At 34.5% G+C, this 17208-nt stretch overlaps 2 protein-coding genes and 1 long non-coding RNA gene across 8 annotated transcripts in view; 2 read left to right on the plus strand and 1 right to left on the minus strand.

Moving 5' to 3' along the window:
- The window catches only part of LOC137253063 (protein transport protein Sec24C-like), a 584014-nt gene that overhangs the window by 422842 nt on the left and 143964 nt on the right, over window positions 1-17208 (plus strand). The window lies entirely within an intron of this gene.
- Tdrd3 (Tudor domain containing 3) overlaps window positions 2016-17208 on the minus strand; it is a 106191-nt gene continuing 90998 nt past the window's right edge. Inside the window, exon 6 of one of the 3 annotated variants that reach the window (XM_067791051.1) lies at window positions 2016-2626. In XM_067791051.1, coding sequence (XP_067647152.1) covers window positions 2321-2626 — 306 coding nt within the window. In that variant the 3' untranslated portion in view covers window positions 2016-2320. The remainder of the gene's footprint in view (window positions 2627-17208) is intronic. The other 2 variants (XM_067791053.1, XM_067791050.1) reach the window with 2 other exon arrangements.
- Window positions 3536-4912, plus strand: LOC137253683 (uncharacterized). Its single transcript, XR_010953864.1, has 3 exons — window positions 3536-3722; window positions 3782-3941; window positions 4017-4912. It is a non-coding gene; the product is annotated as an uncharacterized lncRNA (long non-coding RNA).

Here is a 17208-nt window from a genome sequence, read left to right on the forward strand (position 1 = left end):
CATTTTATTTAAATTTTTATTTTATTTTAATTTAAATTAATTTTATTTTATTTTAGAAAGTTATTTTTAAATATTATTTAATATGCACATTATTATTAGAAATTAGATATTTTACTATTATTTTACAGTTTTATTTTATTTTATTTTATCATTTTATATTTTATGCATTTTTATTTTTATTTTCGATTTATTTTCACTATTTAGTTCATATGCACAGGGGTTTAGAAAAAGGGGCTTCACTAGACTCAGCTATATAACTCCTGGACAGGGTACAGCATACCTGGACTTTGTCGTGGGCCGGTGCTTGTTGGTCCGTTAACACGGCTAACAGGAAAAAAGCCAAACTTAAAGAAACTTTTGACACTTTTAAAATAAACTTCACCCTAGACACTTCCGTTTATGTTCAAGTCGCTTTTGATATTGCAAGAAGCCGTTTGCTCGTTTGGTAAGCAATCCTCACAAGCTGAAAGTTTCCCGTTTTCCTTTTTCACTCAAAGACGAAGGACCCAATACACACAATCTCACATTGGCGGGATACGGTATCTACAAATTTACACGAACTATCTCCACATATACTAACAGATACATATTCGTACATCTCTATACATGTGTTTGCTTTCTACCAGTTACATTGCTCTGTTCGCGTAAGCACACAGATACCTACGTAGATGTTCCAATATGATTAAACCTGCATGTAACGCTACAAAATGTTAACAAAACAAACTTTATGATCAAATCCGAACGATTAATAAAGATGCGCCGAAAATTGATGTAGAAATTATGAATACAAAAATTGAGGAAGTTCAAATATTTAAGTACCTATATTTAGGGGTACAGATTTACAGCAAGTTAAAATTTAATGGTCACACTGAATATATAGTTGCTAAAATTGACTCTAATAAAAACTATGATCTAAACACCTAAATGGCTCAGTGTATGACAGCTTATATTTTATCACAGTATGAAATTTGTGTTTAATATGAAGACTGGTATATTGCCTGAGTACTTGAGTGATAAACTAATTTATGTTAATGAAACCCACTCTTACGCAGTCTGAGAAAACAATAATTTTAGACGTTCTCTCTGCAAAATAGAACAGGACAAGCAAAATATATTTCATAAAGGCTTAAAAAGTTTTAACGAACTTCCAAATCATATAAAAAACAGTAATAATTTGAAAACATTCCAGAAAAGTTTGCTGGAGCACTGTAAAACTCTCCCGCTAAGGTAAACAAGTTTTAATGTCCAATTTTTTTTGATTTTTCATGTGCAGACACATGATGGGGTATGCACAACCAGCTAAACCTTAACCTGCCCAATGATGAACCGAAAATGGATCGCCCGACAGGAAAAAATTCATACATAAATCATGTCAGAAAACGAGGGATTGGGGACGAAACCTCGAAATCGCAGTCTCAGACCGACAGTTGCTGCGCTGATGGGACTCACGCCCTTTCAGCGTGATTCGGGACAGGATTGGAACACGCTCTTTCCAACCTTCAAATTAATAAGCCGCAAAAATAAACAATTAAATAAATAATTAAGTAACGACAATAAGGCTAAAGAAATGTTGGAACAGGGAGGATTGGAAACACGTCCTTTTCAACCTCCAATTATATGTTGACCTGTGCTGATCGGAATCTAAAGAAAGTTGAGTGGTGATTGGATACACGTTATTTCCAACATCCAAATACGTGTTTAACTGTGTAGATCGGAGACTAATCCGATCACTTAAAATACCAATTTAAAAGAAAAATATATGTTCCAAATTTTGTTGCCTTATGTTGGGAGCAATGGAGGATTGGAAACGCGTCCGTGAAACGGCAAATAAGACAGGGAAAAGGCGGAGAGGGAGAACGAGACGCAGAAAAAGAGGGAGGAGTGAATAAAAGGATAAGTAAAGGGGCGAGCGGCAGATAGAGTAAGAGATAAAAACTTCTTAAGTTCTGTGGTCACAAGCAGTAATCGTCTAAGTTCTAATTTTTTTCACGGGACTTAGGCGTTTGTTGGTTATGACCACAGAGTTATAGTTTAGTTTTTAAGGTGCAGTGAAGTGATTGAGTTTTTTAAAAAACTGTAATTCCGCGTAGTAAACATAAATTTCTTTAATTACATCTGTATTTAAGTATGTATTTCACTGGCATTGCTATTTTTTCATAATTTCAAAATGTAAGCACATTTGTACGTGCAATTATCTTAATACATTGTTCAAGTAACTATTTTAAGTTTCACAAGCTACACATGCGCATACATGTTGCCTTAGAAATACTGATGTTGTGTAATTAATAACTTTGGTGATTACAACGGACATTATGTATGGTCAATTTTCGCGTTTATGTGGCGGTACGTACATCTGCCTTTCCCGAAACCGCTGTGACCCACCACCTCCACGATGATAATTACCCGCTTGAATTTTCTGAATTGGATGAGTTGGTGCAATTGAATTTGATTTCCCCAGTTGAGGTTGTGGAAAACTCATTGTGGCATTGTAGTTATTTATGGGATAATGATTTCCATCTGTTATAGGCAGACAATCAGCTTTTAAAACTTCTTCATGATTACCATATCCAAGGTAAAATACCACACAAGTTGTCTCTGACACTGCTGTAACCTCGGCCTCGTAATACTGAAATTTGAAAACATTTTGAAATTAATTAGGCAGGTATTGGTAGTAAGGTTGCCAGATATATTTTCCAGAACATGCAAAATAAAAAAATTGCACGTGATGCATTTTCGTAATTTTTTTACATACTATTGGTTTCAAATCACGATTTTTACGATATAAACGTATTCTTCGATTATATTAGTATGTGTTTACCTTAATTAAATTTTTTTCAATGCGTCAGCATTTTTTGAAAATTTTGATCAAAAATATTCAAATATCATATCCCAGATCATTGTGAATTCATATAAGTACAAGTGAAAAATCTTTCTATTCCTCCATTGCCATACCTACCTGTGAAATAATTGCTCACAGGGAGAACGGCTGTCGCGAATGGCTAGAGAATGGAAGAAAGGTTTTTTTTGCTTGCGGTTATTAAATTGAAGTGCCATGAATTGCCCATTTGTGATACAAATCAGCTTTTATTTTAAATGTGTATACAGAAAATCCTACTACATATTAATATTCATTTCTAATATCAAACTAATAGATTAAATTTGAGCAGCCAGTTATGCAAACATTTTAAAATATGTACACTCAGAGAAAAATCGCATTTTAAAATCAAAAATAAAATTTTTGTTCTTCCCATGCACGTTTTAAACGAGGCCATTCTCGTTTTAAAAATGAAAATTTTCAAAACAAAGCAAAACATCTTTAAATTAAAAATGGAATTCTTAAAATAAAAATGCATTTTGCATTTTAAAATGTTTTATATTTGATTTAAAAATGCTGCATTTTCAATTTCAATATGCTCGTATTTATTTTAAAAATGTCTTGAGCTTACAACTTCCCATACTGAAATCAAAAATGAAGACTTTGCTTCAAATATAAACATTTTTATTGTAAACATGCTCATAGTTAACATGTGCAAGAAGAAAAAGTTGGTTGAGTTCATTATTGTTGTCTACTGTCAATTCTAATAAAAATATTTAATATTTTGTCAGAGATAAATAAAATCAAAGATAAATGGCAAAAATCATTCAACTTGCGAGAGAATTACATAAAGGAAATGACCAACATTGATTTTCTCAAGTATTCTGGCTCTCGTGCTCCTGAGTTGGTAAGAATTACATTACATATTTGGTGCACAGATTCTAAAAATACATTTACACATTACAGATAAAACTTGATTTTAAGATCATGTACCCTAACAAGGAAGATTGTTTGTATTCGAAATGGGAAATGTTTACCAACGAAATTCAACGATTTTATGAAACTAATCTCCACAACGTTTCCTGCAAACAGCTCTTTTCTATTGCCAAAGGTTCAACGAACAAAGGTAAATAAAAATGAAGGCTAACAAACCAACAACAGAAAACTACTAAATCAATCTATTTTCATTAAATCTTTAAAGATACGAAGGACTACATTCTGACATTGCTGCTAAGTGGATTTCTTCGTCATTCGTCAAGGTTTCAAAGTTCCTGCGGAAAGCTAAGGAAAAAAGCTACAATAGCAGACTCGCAAGAAACAATAATTATCATTAGAAAAAAATTATCGTTCTGGCCTTGAGCTCGTACCTTGAATCTTTTATCAATAGGCCGATAAATCAAAAACAATTGTTTGGGAGAAGAATGTACCCCAAATGTGATTAGCCTTGAATAATCATTTGTGATTCATATTTCATTTACGATATTAGATTCACAAAGTGGCTCATATAACCTGAGGGAGAAGACTTCAGAGAGAGAAGGCTCACGATGGGCATACTGACTGGACACTGCCTTCTGGCGTCACAGGCTTATAAGTTAGGCCTCGTCAGTAACAGCAAGTGTAGGAAGTGTGAGCTGCAGGAAGAAACGGTTGAGCACGTTTTTAACAAATTGTTTACTCATATGTTCATCATATGTGATATCATTGGAAGATTGAACTTTAATTGTTTTCGAGAATCATTTTGTTTGTTTTGATCATATTCATAATTATAATTTTTCAATCAAATTGGATAATTTTTTGGAATCATATTTTAATATAATTACTATGCATTTTTTTATCATATCTCATACATAATCAATACAATATAATAATCGTATTTAATCAGGGGATAAAAGCATCCGGAAGTGAGCTGTTTGGTTGGTAATAACAAACTTGATTGATATACCCACACGACTACAACGTCCAACGTAGGTTATGATCATCAATGTCTTTAATTATGATAACGATTATAAAAGGAAGTATTTTAAGATCGTAACTGATTATCCAGTGTCTTCTTTTTTGGAAAGCCGCATGTGGGGAAATGGTTGGGGACACTTTCGGTTTGGAGTAGCATTTACATTATTTCTCTTTATGAATATCTTCTCTATATTTAAAACCTTTCTGAATTTTATGATTGAAAAACAATTTTTATATATGGAAAAAAAGTAAGATTTCCAATGATAAGTATAATTATAACATATAGTAATACTCCTATATTTCTAATAGAAAATACTCGCAATGTGTTTTGAATTCGAAATCAAAACAAGACAGTCTATAAAATTTTTGTGATTGTAGCAGCATAAGTGCGACAAGAAAAAAATTTAAATTTAGATACATTCGATTATTGAATACAAAAACAAAAACGTTTAAACAGAAATATATCGGCTGTTTGGGAATGTACCTAGCCTTTTGTAGCAATATAGGAGTATTACATATATGAATTAATTAAGTATAAAATAATTATTCATTCAACAAAGGAAGTCGGAAAACATTTAAAAAGTTGATTGAAAAATGATTCCAAAATATGATTGAAAAACTATTTTCAGTTTTTGATCATCAAAAGTAACAATATTTGATTATTCTTTTTGTTTATTTTTATGAACACTTAAACACAAAAATCTTAAGCTATTTTGCGCAAAATTTAATGTTTTTTGCTGTCTGATTACTTTATGAATTTTGACTTCTGAATTTTTTTCAGCCTGGAACACAGCAACTTCAAAAGAAGGCGTTATATCCAATCGAATTATGGAATAAATATTGTGACGAATATTAGCAACACTCAGGTATACTATCTTCTCTAAGCAGTCACTTGTATCTACATAAACAAATCAATCATTATGTCTACACATATGTACATACAGCAGCGGAGAGGTACTCACAAAAGTATGCAATTATCAGCAAAGTAGTTATCACACATACACATGCATATTTCTGAGATACTCACAAAAGTATGCAATCTTCAGCGAACTAGTAAATTCTAGAAGAAGAAACGCCTAGAAGTATGCGAACGAGGAAACCGAAGAGTATAAAAGAGCGCAAGCTGAGCAATCAGGGAATCAGTTTGATTTAAGCAAGCTATTGGTTGTGAAGTATCAGTGTTATTGTGAAGTACTTTAATAAAGGCCATTTTGATTATTGAATATTAGAGTTATTTATTCAATAGTTTAGCGATACGAACGTTAGTAGAAGGTGTAAAATAAGCGGAGTTTCACTAAATTCGTTACAATATAATATCACCAAATTGGGTGAAATCCGTACAAATAATTCTATCGAAAGGTGGCATAACGTCATTCGAAGTGCATTTGGGAAACACCCTAACATATTTAACTACATAAATAGAATAAAAAAACGAACATGCAATAACAGAAACAAAACTTCAGCTATTTTCAGATGGAGGCGAGCCATATCGGAAACGCAAGATAAAATATAAGGACTTCGTTTTTTAATATTGTAAATTCATTTGAAAATGATAAACGCGAAAAGATTTAATTAATTACATGATTGCTATTGCGCACAATTTAAAATTTTAGATTGTAATACTTTTTCCATATATGAGCCGTCCACTGCACAAATCGACTAACTCCAGTTTTTGAAAAATCTTAAATTTATGTGTAAAGCACTTGGTATAGTCATAACTTTTTATATTTATAAAAATTTTCCCAATCAATAAAGGTTAGCACCACAAAACGACAAAAATGTAGGCCTTAGTTCTATACGTGGACGCCTTTTCGAGATATCGCCATACAGTTGGACCAGGGGTGACTCTAGAATGTGTATGTACGATATGGGTATCAAATGAAAGGTGTTGATGAGTATTTTAAAAGGGAGTGGACCTTAGTTCTATAGGTGAAAGCCTTTTCGAGATATCGCCATAAAGGTGGGCAAGGGGTGACTCTATAATGTGTTTATACGATATAGGTATCAAGTTAAAGGTATAAATGAGGGTTTTAAAATGGAGTGGCCCTTAGTTGTATATGTGAAGGCTTTTTCGAGATATCGACCAAAATGTGGATCAGGGTGATCCAGAACATCATCTGTCAGGTACCGCTACTTTATTTATACATATATGTAATACCACGAATAGTATTCCTGCCATGATTCCAAGGGCTTTTGATTTCGCCCTGCAGAACTTTTTCATTTTATTCTACTTAATATGGTAGGTGTCACACCCATTTCACAAAGTTTTTTCTAAAGTTATATTTTGCGTCAAGAAACCAATCCAATCACCATGTTTCATCCCTTTTTTCGTATTTGGTATCGAGTTATGGCATTTTTTTCATTTTACGAAATTTTTGATATCAAAAAGTGGGCGTGGTCATAATCGTATTTCGCCCATTTTTTATACCAACATAAATTGAGTACATGAACTAAGTTTAGTAAATATATATCGATTTTTGCTCAAGTTATCGTGTTAACGGCCGAGCGGAAGGACAGACGGTCGACTGTGTATAAAAACGGGGCGTGGCTTCAACCGATTTCGCCCGTTTTCGCAGAAAACAGTTACCGTCATAGAAGCTATGCCCTTACCAAATTTCACAAGGATTGGTAAATTTTTGTTCGACTTATGGCATTAAAAGTATTCTAGACAAATTAAATGAAAAATGGCAGAGCCACGCCCATTTTGAAATTTTCTTTTATTTTTGTATTTTGTTGCACCATATCATTACTGGAGTTGAATGTTGATATAATTTACTTATATACTGTAAAGATATTAAATTGTTTGTTAAAATTTGACTTATAAAAAATTTTTTTAAAAAGTGGGGGTATTCGTCATCTGATTTTGCTAATTTTTATTTAGAACACATATAGTAATAGGAGTAACGTTCCTGCCAAATTTCATCATGATATCTTCAACGACTGCCAAATTACAGCTTGCAAAACTTTTACCAATTACCTTTTTTTTAATTGGGCGGTGCCACGCCCATTGTAAAAAAAATTTTACTAGTTTTCTATTCTGCGTCATAAGGTCAACCAACCTACCAAGTTTCATCGCTTTATCCGTCTTTGGTAATTTGGTATTATCGCACTTTTTCGGTTTTTCGTAATTTTTGATATCGAAAAAGTGGGCGTGGTTATAGTCCGATTTCGTTCATTTTAAATAGCGATCTGAGATGAGTGCCCAGGAACTTACATACCAAATTTCATTAAGATACCTCAAAATTTACTCAAGTTATCGTGTTTACGGACAGACGGATGGACATGGCTAAATAAATTTCTTTTTTGCCCAGATCATTTTGATATGTAGAAGTCTATATCTATCTCGATTAGTTTATGCCGTTACGGGGTACCGTTATGCGAACAAAATTAATATACTCTGAGCTCTGCTCAGCTGAGTATAAAAGGGTGTTTCTGCATTTTTGTTTTCTGAATTTATAGGGGGCACCAATTTACTGTATCTCCTAGTAATCAAGAACATGTCCGTTTCCTCTGCGTTAGCGCTGAGGTATGTGTATCGCGAAGTTCATCTGCATACGCCGGGTCCATCACCGCACCGCCTGAGCAGTTGGTTAATAACCAGCGTCCATAGCAGAGGTGTTAATACCCCGCCTTACGGCGTGCCCCTGTCCACTGTTTTTGTGGCCTCATTCAGCCCCCACTGAGAAATAATTTTTCTGCAATTAAGGACGCGTACAGAAAGTTCTGCAGATTTTGAGCTTCCTAGAATTTTTTTTGTAATTACATAGAACGCTTTGAATAAACTATTTTTGAAATTGGAGAGTGACAAAAATTAATACGAAGAGCTACTAAAAAAATGTGTACATTTTGACGAATAAACCCAACGTTAGTTAGCGAAATTCACAGGATCATCCTATGATACTGCCCACAGAACGGTTCTGTACTTCAAGAAGGGAAGCTTAGTGAACAAACCAGGAGAAGCCCGCTTAAAGGGATCAACAGACGCCGATTTGGAGAATAATGTTCTATCCCTAATTGGGAGAAATTAAGAGATATTGTTAATAAGAGATGTTGCCAAAATAGCCAAAACCACACATGTGCCGGTTGCAAAAAGAAAAAGTAAGGACGGGACTGTCTTCGGCTGCGCCGAAGACTTCATACCTTTCATGAATGGAGCTGAACAATAATCTTATCTCGTTCGTAATCTCCAAATAATCGGATGTATAATATAAGAAATATATAGTGAAAAGATGTACATAACTAAACGATTTTTAAGATAAATATAAAATAAACAAGTAAGGACGGGACTGTCTTCGGCTGTGCCCGAGACTTCATACCTTTCATGAATGGAGCTGAACAATAATCTTATCTCGTCCGTAATCTCCAAATAATCGGATGTATAATATAAGAAATATATAGTGAAAAGATGTACATAACTAAACGATTTTTAAGATAAATATAAAATAAACAAGTAAGGACGGGACTGTCTTCGGCTGTGCCCGAGACTTCATACCTTTCATGAATGGGGCTGAACAATAATCGTATCCCGTTCGTAATCTCCAAATAATAGGATGTATAAGATAAGAAATATATAGTGAACAGATGTACATAGCTAAACGATTTTTAAGATAAATATAAAATAAAAAATAGGTAAGTACTTTGTGTGAGGATGCAAAGTTTCAAGTTTTTTGTGGTCTGCGTGTAAAAACTATGACTACGAATCACGTATTTTAACAATATATGACGTAAACGTAACTATTTGATGAAATTTGTTGAAATTTGAGGCTTCTAGCCGTAAAAAAGGGGCAAACATTACAGTTTATATGGGGTATATAATATATATGCCACCGATCTCTATGATTTTTTCAGACAACAATAAATGCTATATACGTAAGCGTTTGGTGAAATTTGAAGCTTGTAGCTGTTAAAATGGGGTAGAAATTGCGAAAAGTTTCTTATCTGAACAATCGGTTGTATGAGATATATACTATGTATAATACCACCGATCTCAATGATTTTTTCAGACAACAATATATGCTATATACGTAAGCATTTGGTGAAATTTGAAGCTTCTGGCTGTTAAAATGGTGCTGAAGTTGCAAAAAATTATTATATATATAGTATATATATATACTATATATACCACGGATCTCTATGATTTATTCACGCAACAATATATACTATATACGTAAGCAATTGTTGAAATTTGAAGCTTATAGCTGTTAAAATGGGGTAGAAATTGCGAAAAGTTTCTTATCTGAACAATCGGTTGTATGAGATATATACTATGTATACCACCGATCTCCATGTTTTTTTCAGACAACAATATATGCTATATACGTAAGCATTTGGTGAAATTTGAAGCTTCTAGCTGTTAAAATGGGGCTGAAATTGCAAAAAAAAATATATATATGTATACCATATATATATGCTATATATACCATCACATATATATTATATATACTACCGATCTCAATGATTTTTTCAGACAACAGTATATGCTATATACGTAAGCATTTGGTGAAATTTGAAGCTTCTAGCTGTTAAAATGGGGCTGAAATTGCAAAAAAAAAAAATATATATATATACCATATATATATACTATATATACCATCATATATATATTATATATATCACCGATCTCTATGATTTTTTCACACAACAATATATACTATATACGTAAGCAATCGGTGAAATTTTAAGCTTATAGCTGTTAAAATGGGGTAGAAATTGCGAAAAGTTTCTTATCTGAACAATCGGTTGTATGAGATAAATACTATATATACCACCGATCTTTATGATTTTTTCAGACAACAATATATGCTATATACGTAAGCATTCGTTGAAATTTGAAGCCTCTAGCTCTTAAAATAGGGCAGTAATTACGAAAAGTTTCTTATCTGAACAATCGGTTGTTCGACTATATATACGACCGATCTCATCCAATTTTCAGACAACAATATGTGCAATATACGAAAGTATATGGTGAAGTTTGAAACTTCAATCTGATAAATTGACGAAGATATGACAAAAATCCTCTTTTTCTTAAAAATCGGTTGTATGGAGGATATATGCTATAGTGGTCCGATCCGACCGGTTCCGACAAATGTCTAATCGGACACCCAAATACACCCGCTCACCAAATTTTTTCAAGATATCTCAAAAATTGAGGGACTAGTTTACATACAAACAGACAGACGGACATACGGACATGGCTAAGTCAACTCAGCTCTTCATCCTGTTTATTTCGGTATACTTAATGATGGGTCTATCTATTTTCCTTTAAGGACTTACAATTTTGGGATTCGTGACGAAATTAATATACCATTTCATTTTGATGAAAGGTTTAAAAATATTCCCAAACGAAGTGAAGTCGTCAAAAAGCATTTCCCTAGCACGTACGCTCTATGAGACCAGGGTTGCATGATTTTGATTTGTTTGCAAATATCTCCGGTTCTTCAGAGAAATCAAAGATAATTTTTATTTTTCATTTCATTCGGCATCCAAATTAAAGATTCTTATTATTTTGGGAGTCTTTGATGGGGATGTCTCGCCTTACACACACACGGCGTTATCCCTAAACGTCGACCGTGCTTGCACCTAACCCATGCTGGGTGACAGCTGGTAATATTTCGGATGGGAATTAAAGGAGCGACCTTTTCCTCCCTCCTTTGACCTGATCACCTTTAGAGTTGGCAAATATCCGTGTACCTGTGATTTTGTCACAGCTACTGAAATATCACAGTACACTTCAGCGACAGCTGACAAGGAATATTCGTGACTGATCGCTTCTATACTAAGAACCAATGCAATGAGCAAGTTACTAAAGCTGCGACTGAATAACAGTAGATGTCCCAAAAAAATTACGCAGTTTATTATTCGCAAAACAATCCGCAGGGAAAAATATAAAACTGAGGTAATTCTTTATGACAGCATGACACTGCTAATACGCGTCCAAAAATATCGGAAGAGGTGTCAAAATACGCTTTTTGATCCCAGGACCACAAATCCTCCGAAAGCGGAAACTCCAAATTTTATTTCTGTCAAAATATATTAAAAAAAAAACGCAAAATGGCCCAGAGCGCTCCGAAACCGGGAGTGGAATCCGTAGTATTTTTGCGCAGAACACCCTTCTGCATTGGCGGCCTTCGGTCGCGCTTATAAAAAATTACCCTGGGTGGGTCCAACACCAGTTTGGAGACCAAATCTATATCCGCGCAAAACACTTTTACCCACAGTTTCAAAATTACAACATCCGCATGAAAATTTTCAATTTCTTTCGCAAATATCTCCTGACAAACCAAAAATTTGTATTTCTCGCCTTCGGCTTATTGCTGCCGAGGTCAATACACGTCTTTTGACACCTCTCTCTATATTTTTGAACGCGTATTATCAGTGTCGTGTTCTCGTATAGAACACCAAAACTGATTCCTGTTGGCGTGGTATATGTGTTTTTTTTTCAGTTACAGTCACGGTTAAAAGCCGCTGGGACTGAGAGGTCACAATCACAGATAACATTGTTCGTCAAAAATTACGGGAGCGGCCAACATTAATCACCTTTCTACTCCCAGCTTCCATCGGTACCCTTTCCTCTTTCATTCATGGCCAAGTTTCTCATGGAGCACTGCTACTCTGTAGAGAAAGAAAAATTGTTTTGGGGTTTAGATTTCGCGATGTTATCAACTTTGAAAAAAAACAAGAAAACGATATTTTTATACTATTCAAAAAATCTCTAATTTTTTTAATCAAGCTTCAAAAATGATTTATACCCAATGAGAGATGTTATTTCAGTTTAGGAGCTATTTCTGGACGTATACGAGAAGTACACTGAAAGAAAAAGACTAGTAAAATCAACCGAAATACGGGTCAATTCAACCGAAATTTCTGTCAGTTTTTATCCATCGCAACAAGATGTTGAATCAACTGCGCACAAATCGTTGATTCGTAATTGACCGTTTTAGTAGGCAAATGAACAAAAAAAGTTGTCGCGACAGCTTTGTATGAATATGTAAGTAAATGTAAGGCGCGATAACCTCCGAAGAGATTTTAGGCCGAACTTCTCTTCCAATTTGCGTCGTGCTCCTTTTTAATTTTTCTTACAAATAGGCGGGACGGGACCTACTTGTTTTATGCCAACTCCGAACGGCATCTGCAAGGCAGATGAGTTTTCACTGAGAGCTTTTCATGGCAGAAATACACTCGGAGTTCTTGCCGAACACTGCCGAGGGGCGACCCCGTGAACACAGGGTCTTCGGTGTGGCAGGCGGAGCATGCTACCATCACACCACGGCGGTCGCCATATAAATACGTAAATATGTGAACACATAAATACGCATGCTTGCTACATATACATACATATCAATATAGAAATGAAAATAGTAGTCACAAAACTGATTCTCAATTCTTTCAGTTTTCAGCTCATTCTCAATTTCTTCTTTCGCATGTAGTTGCCACACATGATTGTTTCGAACAAAACTTGTAGTATAAATGTTTGACGTAACATTTTATAAACATAACTTGTAAGTTATAGAAAAGTAAAGAAGCAAATCGCATGAAGGTAATTCACCACTGGAGTAACTTTACATGTAATTCTGCATGTTTACTTTTGGTAACACTTTAAGTTGAAACGATTCCAAAAGAACTCAAACTTTTATTTTGTCGGAAACATCAAAATTAAAAAAGGATTTTTTTTATTATCTTATTAGATTCGTTCGCATGAGTGAAAATTCATAAAAACTTGAAAAAAATGTTACTAACTTTGGAAAAATCCTCTTCGTTCAAGCAAAACTTTTGCAACAGAAAGGCGCAATTTTGCATTACGATTGGAGGAGAAGTTGCAAAATTGTACCCGATAGATACATAGGTGTCCCGGTATCTCATAATTTTTTGCACAGTAAATTCAAAAAAGGGTTTTTCGTTTTTTATTGATAACTGAAAAACTAGTTTTTTGTTGTTTTCCCATTTTGTGTGTTTTTTCGATTTGATGGTTTTCTTATTTTTGTGTTTTTTTTAACAAGTGGCACCATCGCCATAAGTACAAAGAAGAGAGCGCAGTGAGCGTAAAATTCTCTTTAAAATTTGCTCATGTATTGACAGTTGATCGCCGTTGAAATGACCTGTAAGATCAGTTGTGTTAACAGAAAAATCAGTTAGATTGAATATGAATCTGACAATTTTAAAAAATTTTGTTAACTTAGAGCGACAATTTCTCTTCTGTTGAAATGACTACACTAATTTGTTCGCTTGACAAAGAACTCGGTCGAATTAACCATAACTCGATCAATTTCACCGAATCTCCGGTAAGTCAAAACAACATAACCGATTTGTTGATTTTACTAGCACCATTTCTTTCAGTGTAGATCACAGTTCAGAATGCCATCGTGATATGTTGCAAAAATACATCAATGAAAAACAATTATTTGATTTTTATTTTGGCGGTATAGTAAGGCCCAACCATTTATTTTCACATCAAACTGATGTAAGCAAGTTTAAAATCGGGCGGGTGGATGAAAAACTGCTCTTCACAAAACAACATGCGTACACCAAAGGCAAGTCGGTATGCAGGGCACTGCATAGTGTGGTCATAAACATACAGTGATACATATTCGTTTAAATGTACTCTTAATTTTAATTTTACTATTTTCGTTCACTTTTGTCTATGTATTTTCCGTTAGATGAACAAAAAATTTGGGTTAGAATTTTTTGTTAGTAAGTGAACGAAAATAGTAAAATTAAAATTAAGAGTACATTTAAACGAATATGTATCACTGTATGTTTATGCCCACACTATGCAGTGCCCTGCATACCGACTTGCCTTTGGTGTACGCATGTTTTTCATCCACCCGCCCGATTTTAAACTTGCTTACATCAATTTGATGTGAAAATAAATGGTTGGGCCTTACTATACCGCCAAAATAAAAATCAAATAATTGTTTTTCATTGATGTATTTTTGCAACATATCACGATGGCATTCTGAACTGTGATCTACACTGAAAGAAATGGTGCTAGTAAAATCAACAAATCGGTTATGTTCTTTTGACTTACCGGAGATTCGGTGAAATTGATCGAGTTATGGTTAATTCGACCGAGTTCTTTGTCAAGCGAACAAATTAGTGTAGTCATTTCAACAGAAGAGAAATTGTCGCTCTAAGTTAACAAAATTTTTTAAAATTGTCAGATTCATAATCAATCTAACTGATTTTTCTGTTAACACAACTGATCTTACAGGTCATTTCAACGGCGATCAACTGTCAATACGTGAGCAAATTTTAAAGAGAATTTTACGCTCACTGCGCTCTCTTCTTTGTACTTATGGCGATGGTGCCACTTGTTAAAAAAAAACACAAAAATAAGAAAACCATCAAATCGAAAAAACACACAAAATGGGAAAACAACAAAAAACTAGTTTTTCAGTTATCAATAAAAAACGAAAAACCCTTTTTTGAATTTACTGTGCAAAAAATTATGAGATACCGGGACACCTATGTATCTATCGGGTACAATTTTGCAACTTCTCCTCCAATCGTAATGCAAAATTGCGCCTTTCTGTTGCAAAAGTTTTGCTTGAACGAAGAGGATTTTTCCAAAGTTAGTAAAATTTTTTTCAAGTTTTTATGAATTTTCACTCATGCGAACGAATCTAATAAGATAATAAAAAAAATCCTTTTTTAATTTTGATGTTTCCGACAAAATAAAAGTTTGAGTTCTTTTGGAATCGTTTCAACTTAAAGTGTTACCAAAAGTAAACTTGCAGAATTACATGTAAAGTTACTCCAGTGGTGAATTACCTTCATGCGATTTGCTTCTTTACTTTTCTATAACTTACAAGTTATGTTTATAAAATGTTACGTCAAACATTTATACTACAAGTTTTGTTCGAAACAATCATGTGTGGCAACTACATGCGAAAGAAGAAATTGAGAATGAGCTGAAAACTGAAAGAATTGAGAATCAGTTTTGTGACTACTATTTTCATTTCTATATTGATATGTATGTATATGTAGCAAGCATGCGTATTTATGTGTTCACATATTTACGTATTTATATGGCGGCCGCCGTGGTGTGATGGTAGCATGCTCCGCCTGCCACACCGAAGACCCTGGGTTCACACCCCGGGCAAAGCAACATCAAAATTTTAGAACAAGCTGTTTCAATTAGAAGACAATTTTCTAAGCGGGGTCGCCCCTCGGCAGTGTTCGGCAAGAACTCCGAGTGTATTTCTGCCATGAAAAGCTCTCAGTGAAAACTCATCTGCCTTGCAGATGCCGTTCGGAGTTGGCATAAAACAAGTAGGTCCCGTCCAGCCTATTTGCAAGAAAAATTAAAAAGGAGCACGACGCAAATTGGAAGAGAAGTTCGGCCTAAAATCTCTTCGGAGGTTATCGCGCCTTACATTTACTTACATATTCATACAAAGCTGTCGCGACAACTTTTTTTGTTCATTTGCCTACTAAAACGGTCAATTACGAATCAACGATTTGTGCGCAGTTGATTCAACATCTTGTTGCGATGGATAAAAACTGACAGAAATTTCGGTTGAATTGACCCGTATTTCGGTTGATTTTACTAGTCTTTTTCTTTCAGTGTACTTCTCGTATACGTCCAGAAATAGCTCCTAAACTGAAATAACATCTCTCATTGGGTATAAATCATTTTTGAAGCTTGATTAAAAAAATTAGAGATTTTTTGAATAGTATAAAAATTTCGTTTTCTTGTTTTTTTTCAAAGTTGATAACATCGCGAAATCTAAACCCCAAAACAATTTTTCTTTCTCTACAGAGTAGCAGTGCTCCATGAGAAACTTGGCCATGAATGAAAGAGGAAAGGGTACCGATGGAAGCTGGGAGTAGAAAGGTGATTAATGTTGGCCGATCCCGTAATTTTTGACGAACAATGTTATCTGTGATTGTGACCTCTCAGTCCCAGCGGCTTTTAACCGTGACTGTAACTGAAAAAAAAAAAACATATACCACGCCAACAGGAATCAGTTTTGGGGTTCTATACGAGAGCACGACACTGATAATACGCGTTCAAAAATATAGAGAGGTGTCAAAAGACGTGTATTGACCTCGGCAGCAATAAGCCGAAGGCGGGAAATACAAATTTTTGGTTTGTCAGGAGATATTTGCGAAAGAAATTGAAAATTTTCATGCGGTTGTTGTAATTTTGAAACTGTGGGTAAAAGTGTTTTGCGCGGATATAGATTTGGTCTCCAAACTGGTGTTGGACCCACCCAGGGTAATTTTTTATAAGCGCGACCGAAGGCCGCCAATGCAGAAGGGTGTTCTGCGCAAAAATACTACGGATTCCACTCCCGGTTTCGGAGCGCTCTGGGCCATTTTGCGTTTTTTTTTTAATATATTTTGACAGAAATAAAATTTGGAGTTTCCGCTTTCGGAGGATTTGTGGTCCTGGGATCAAAAAGCGTATTTTGACACCTCTTCCGATATTTTTGGACGCG

Source organism: Eurosta solidaginis, chromosome 5 (genome assembly GCF_040869045.1).
Source record: "Eurosta solidaginis isolate ZX-2024a chromosome 5, ASM4086904v1, whole genome shotgun sequence".
NCBI classification, from domain to species: domain Eukaryota; kingdom Metazoa; phylum Arthropoda; class Insecta; order Diptera; family Tephritidae; genus Eurosta; species Eurosta solidaginis.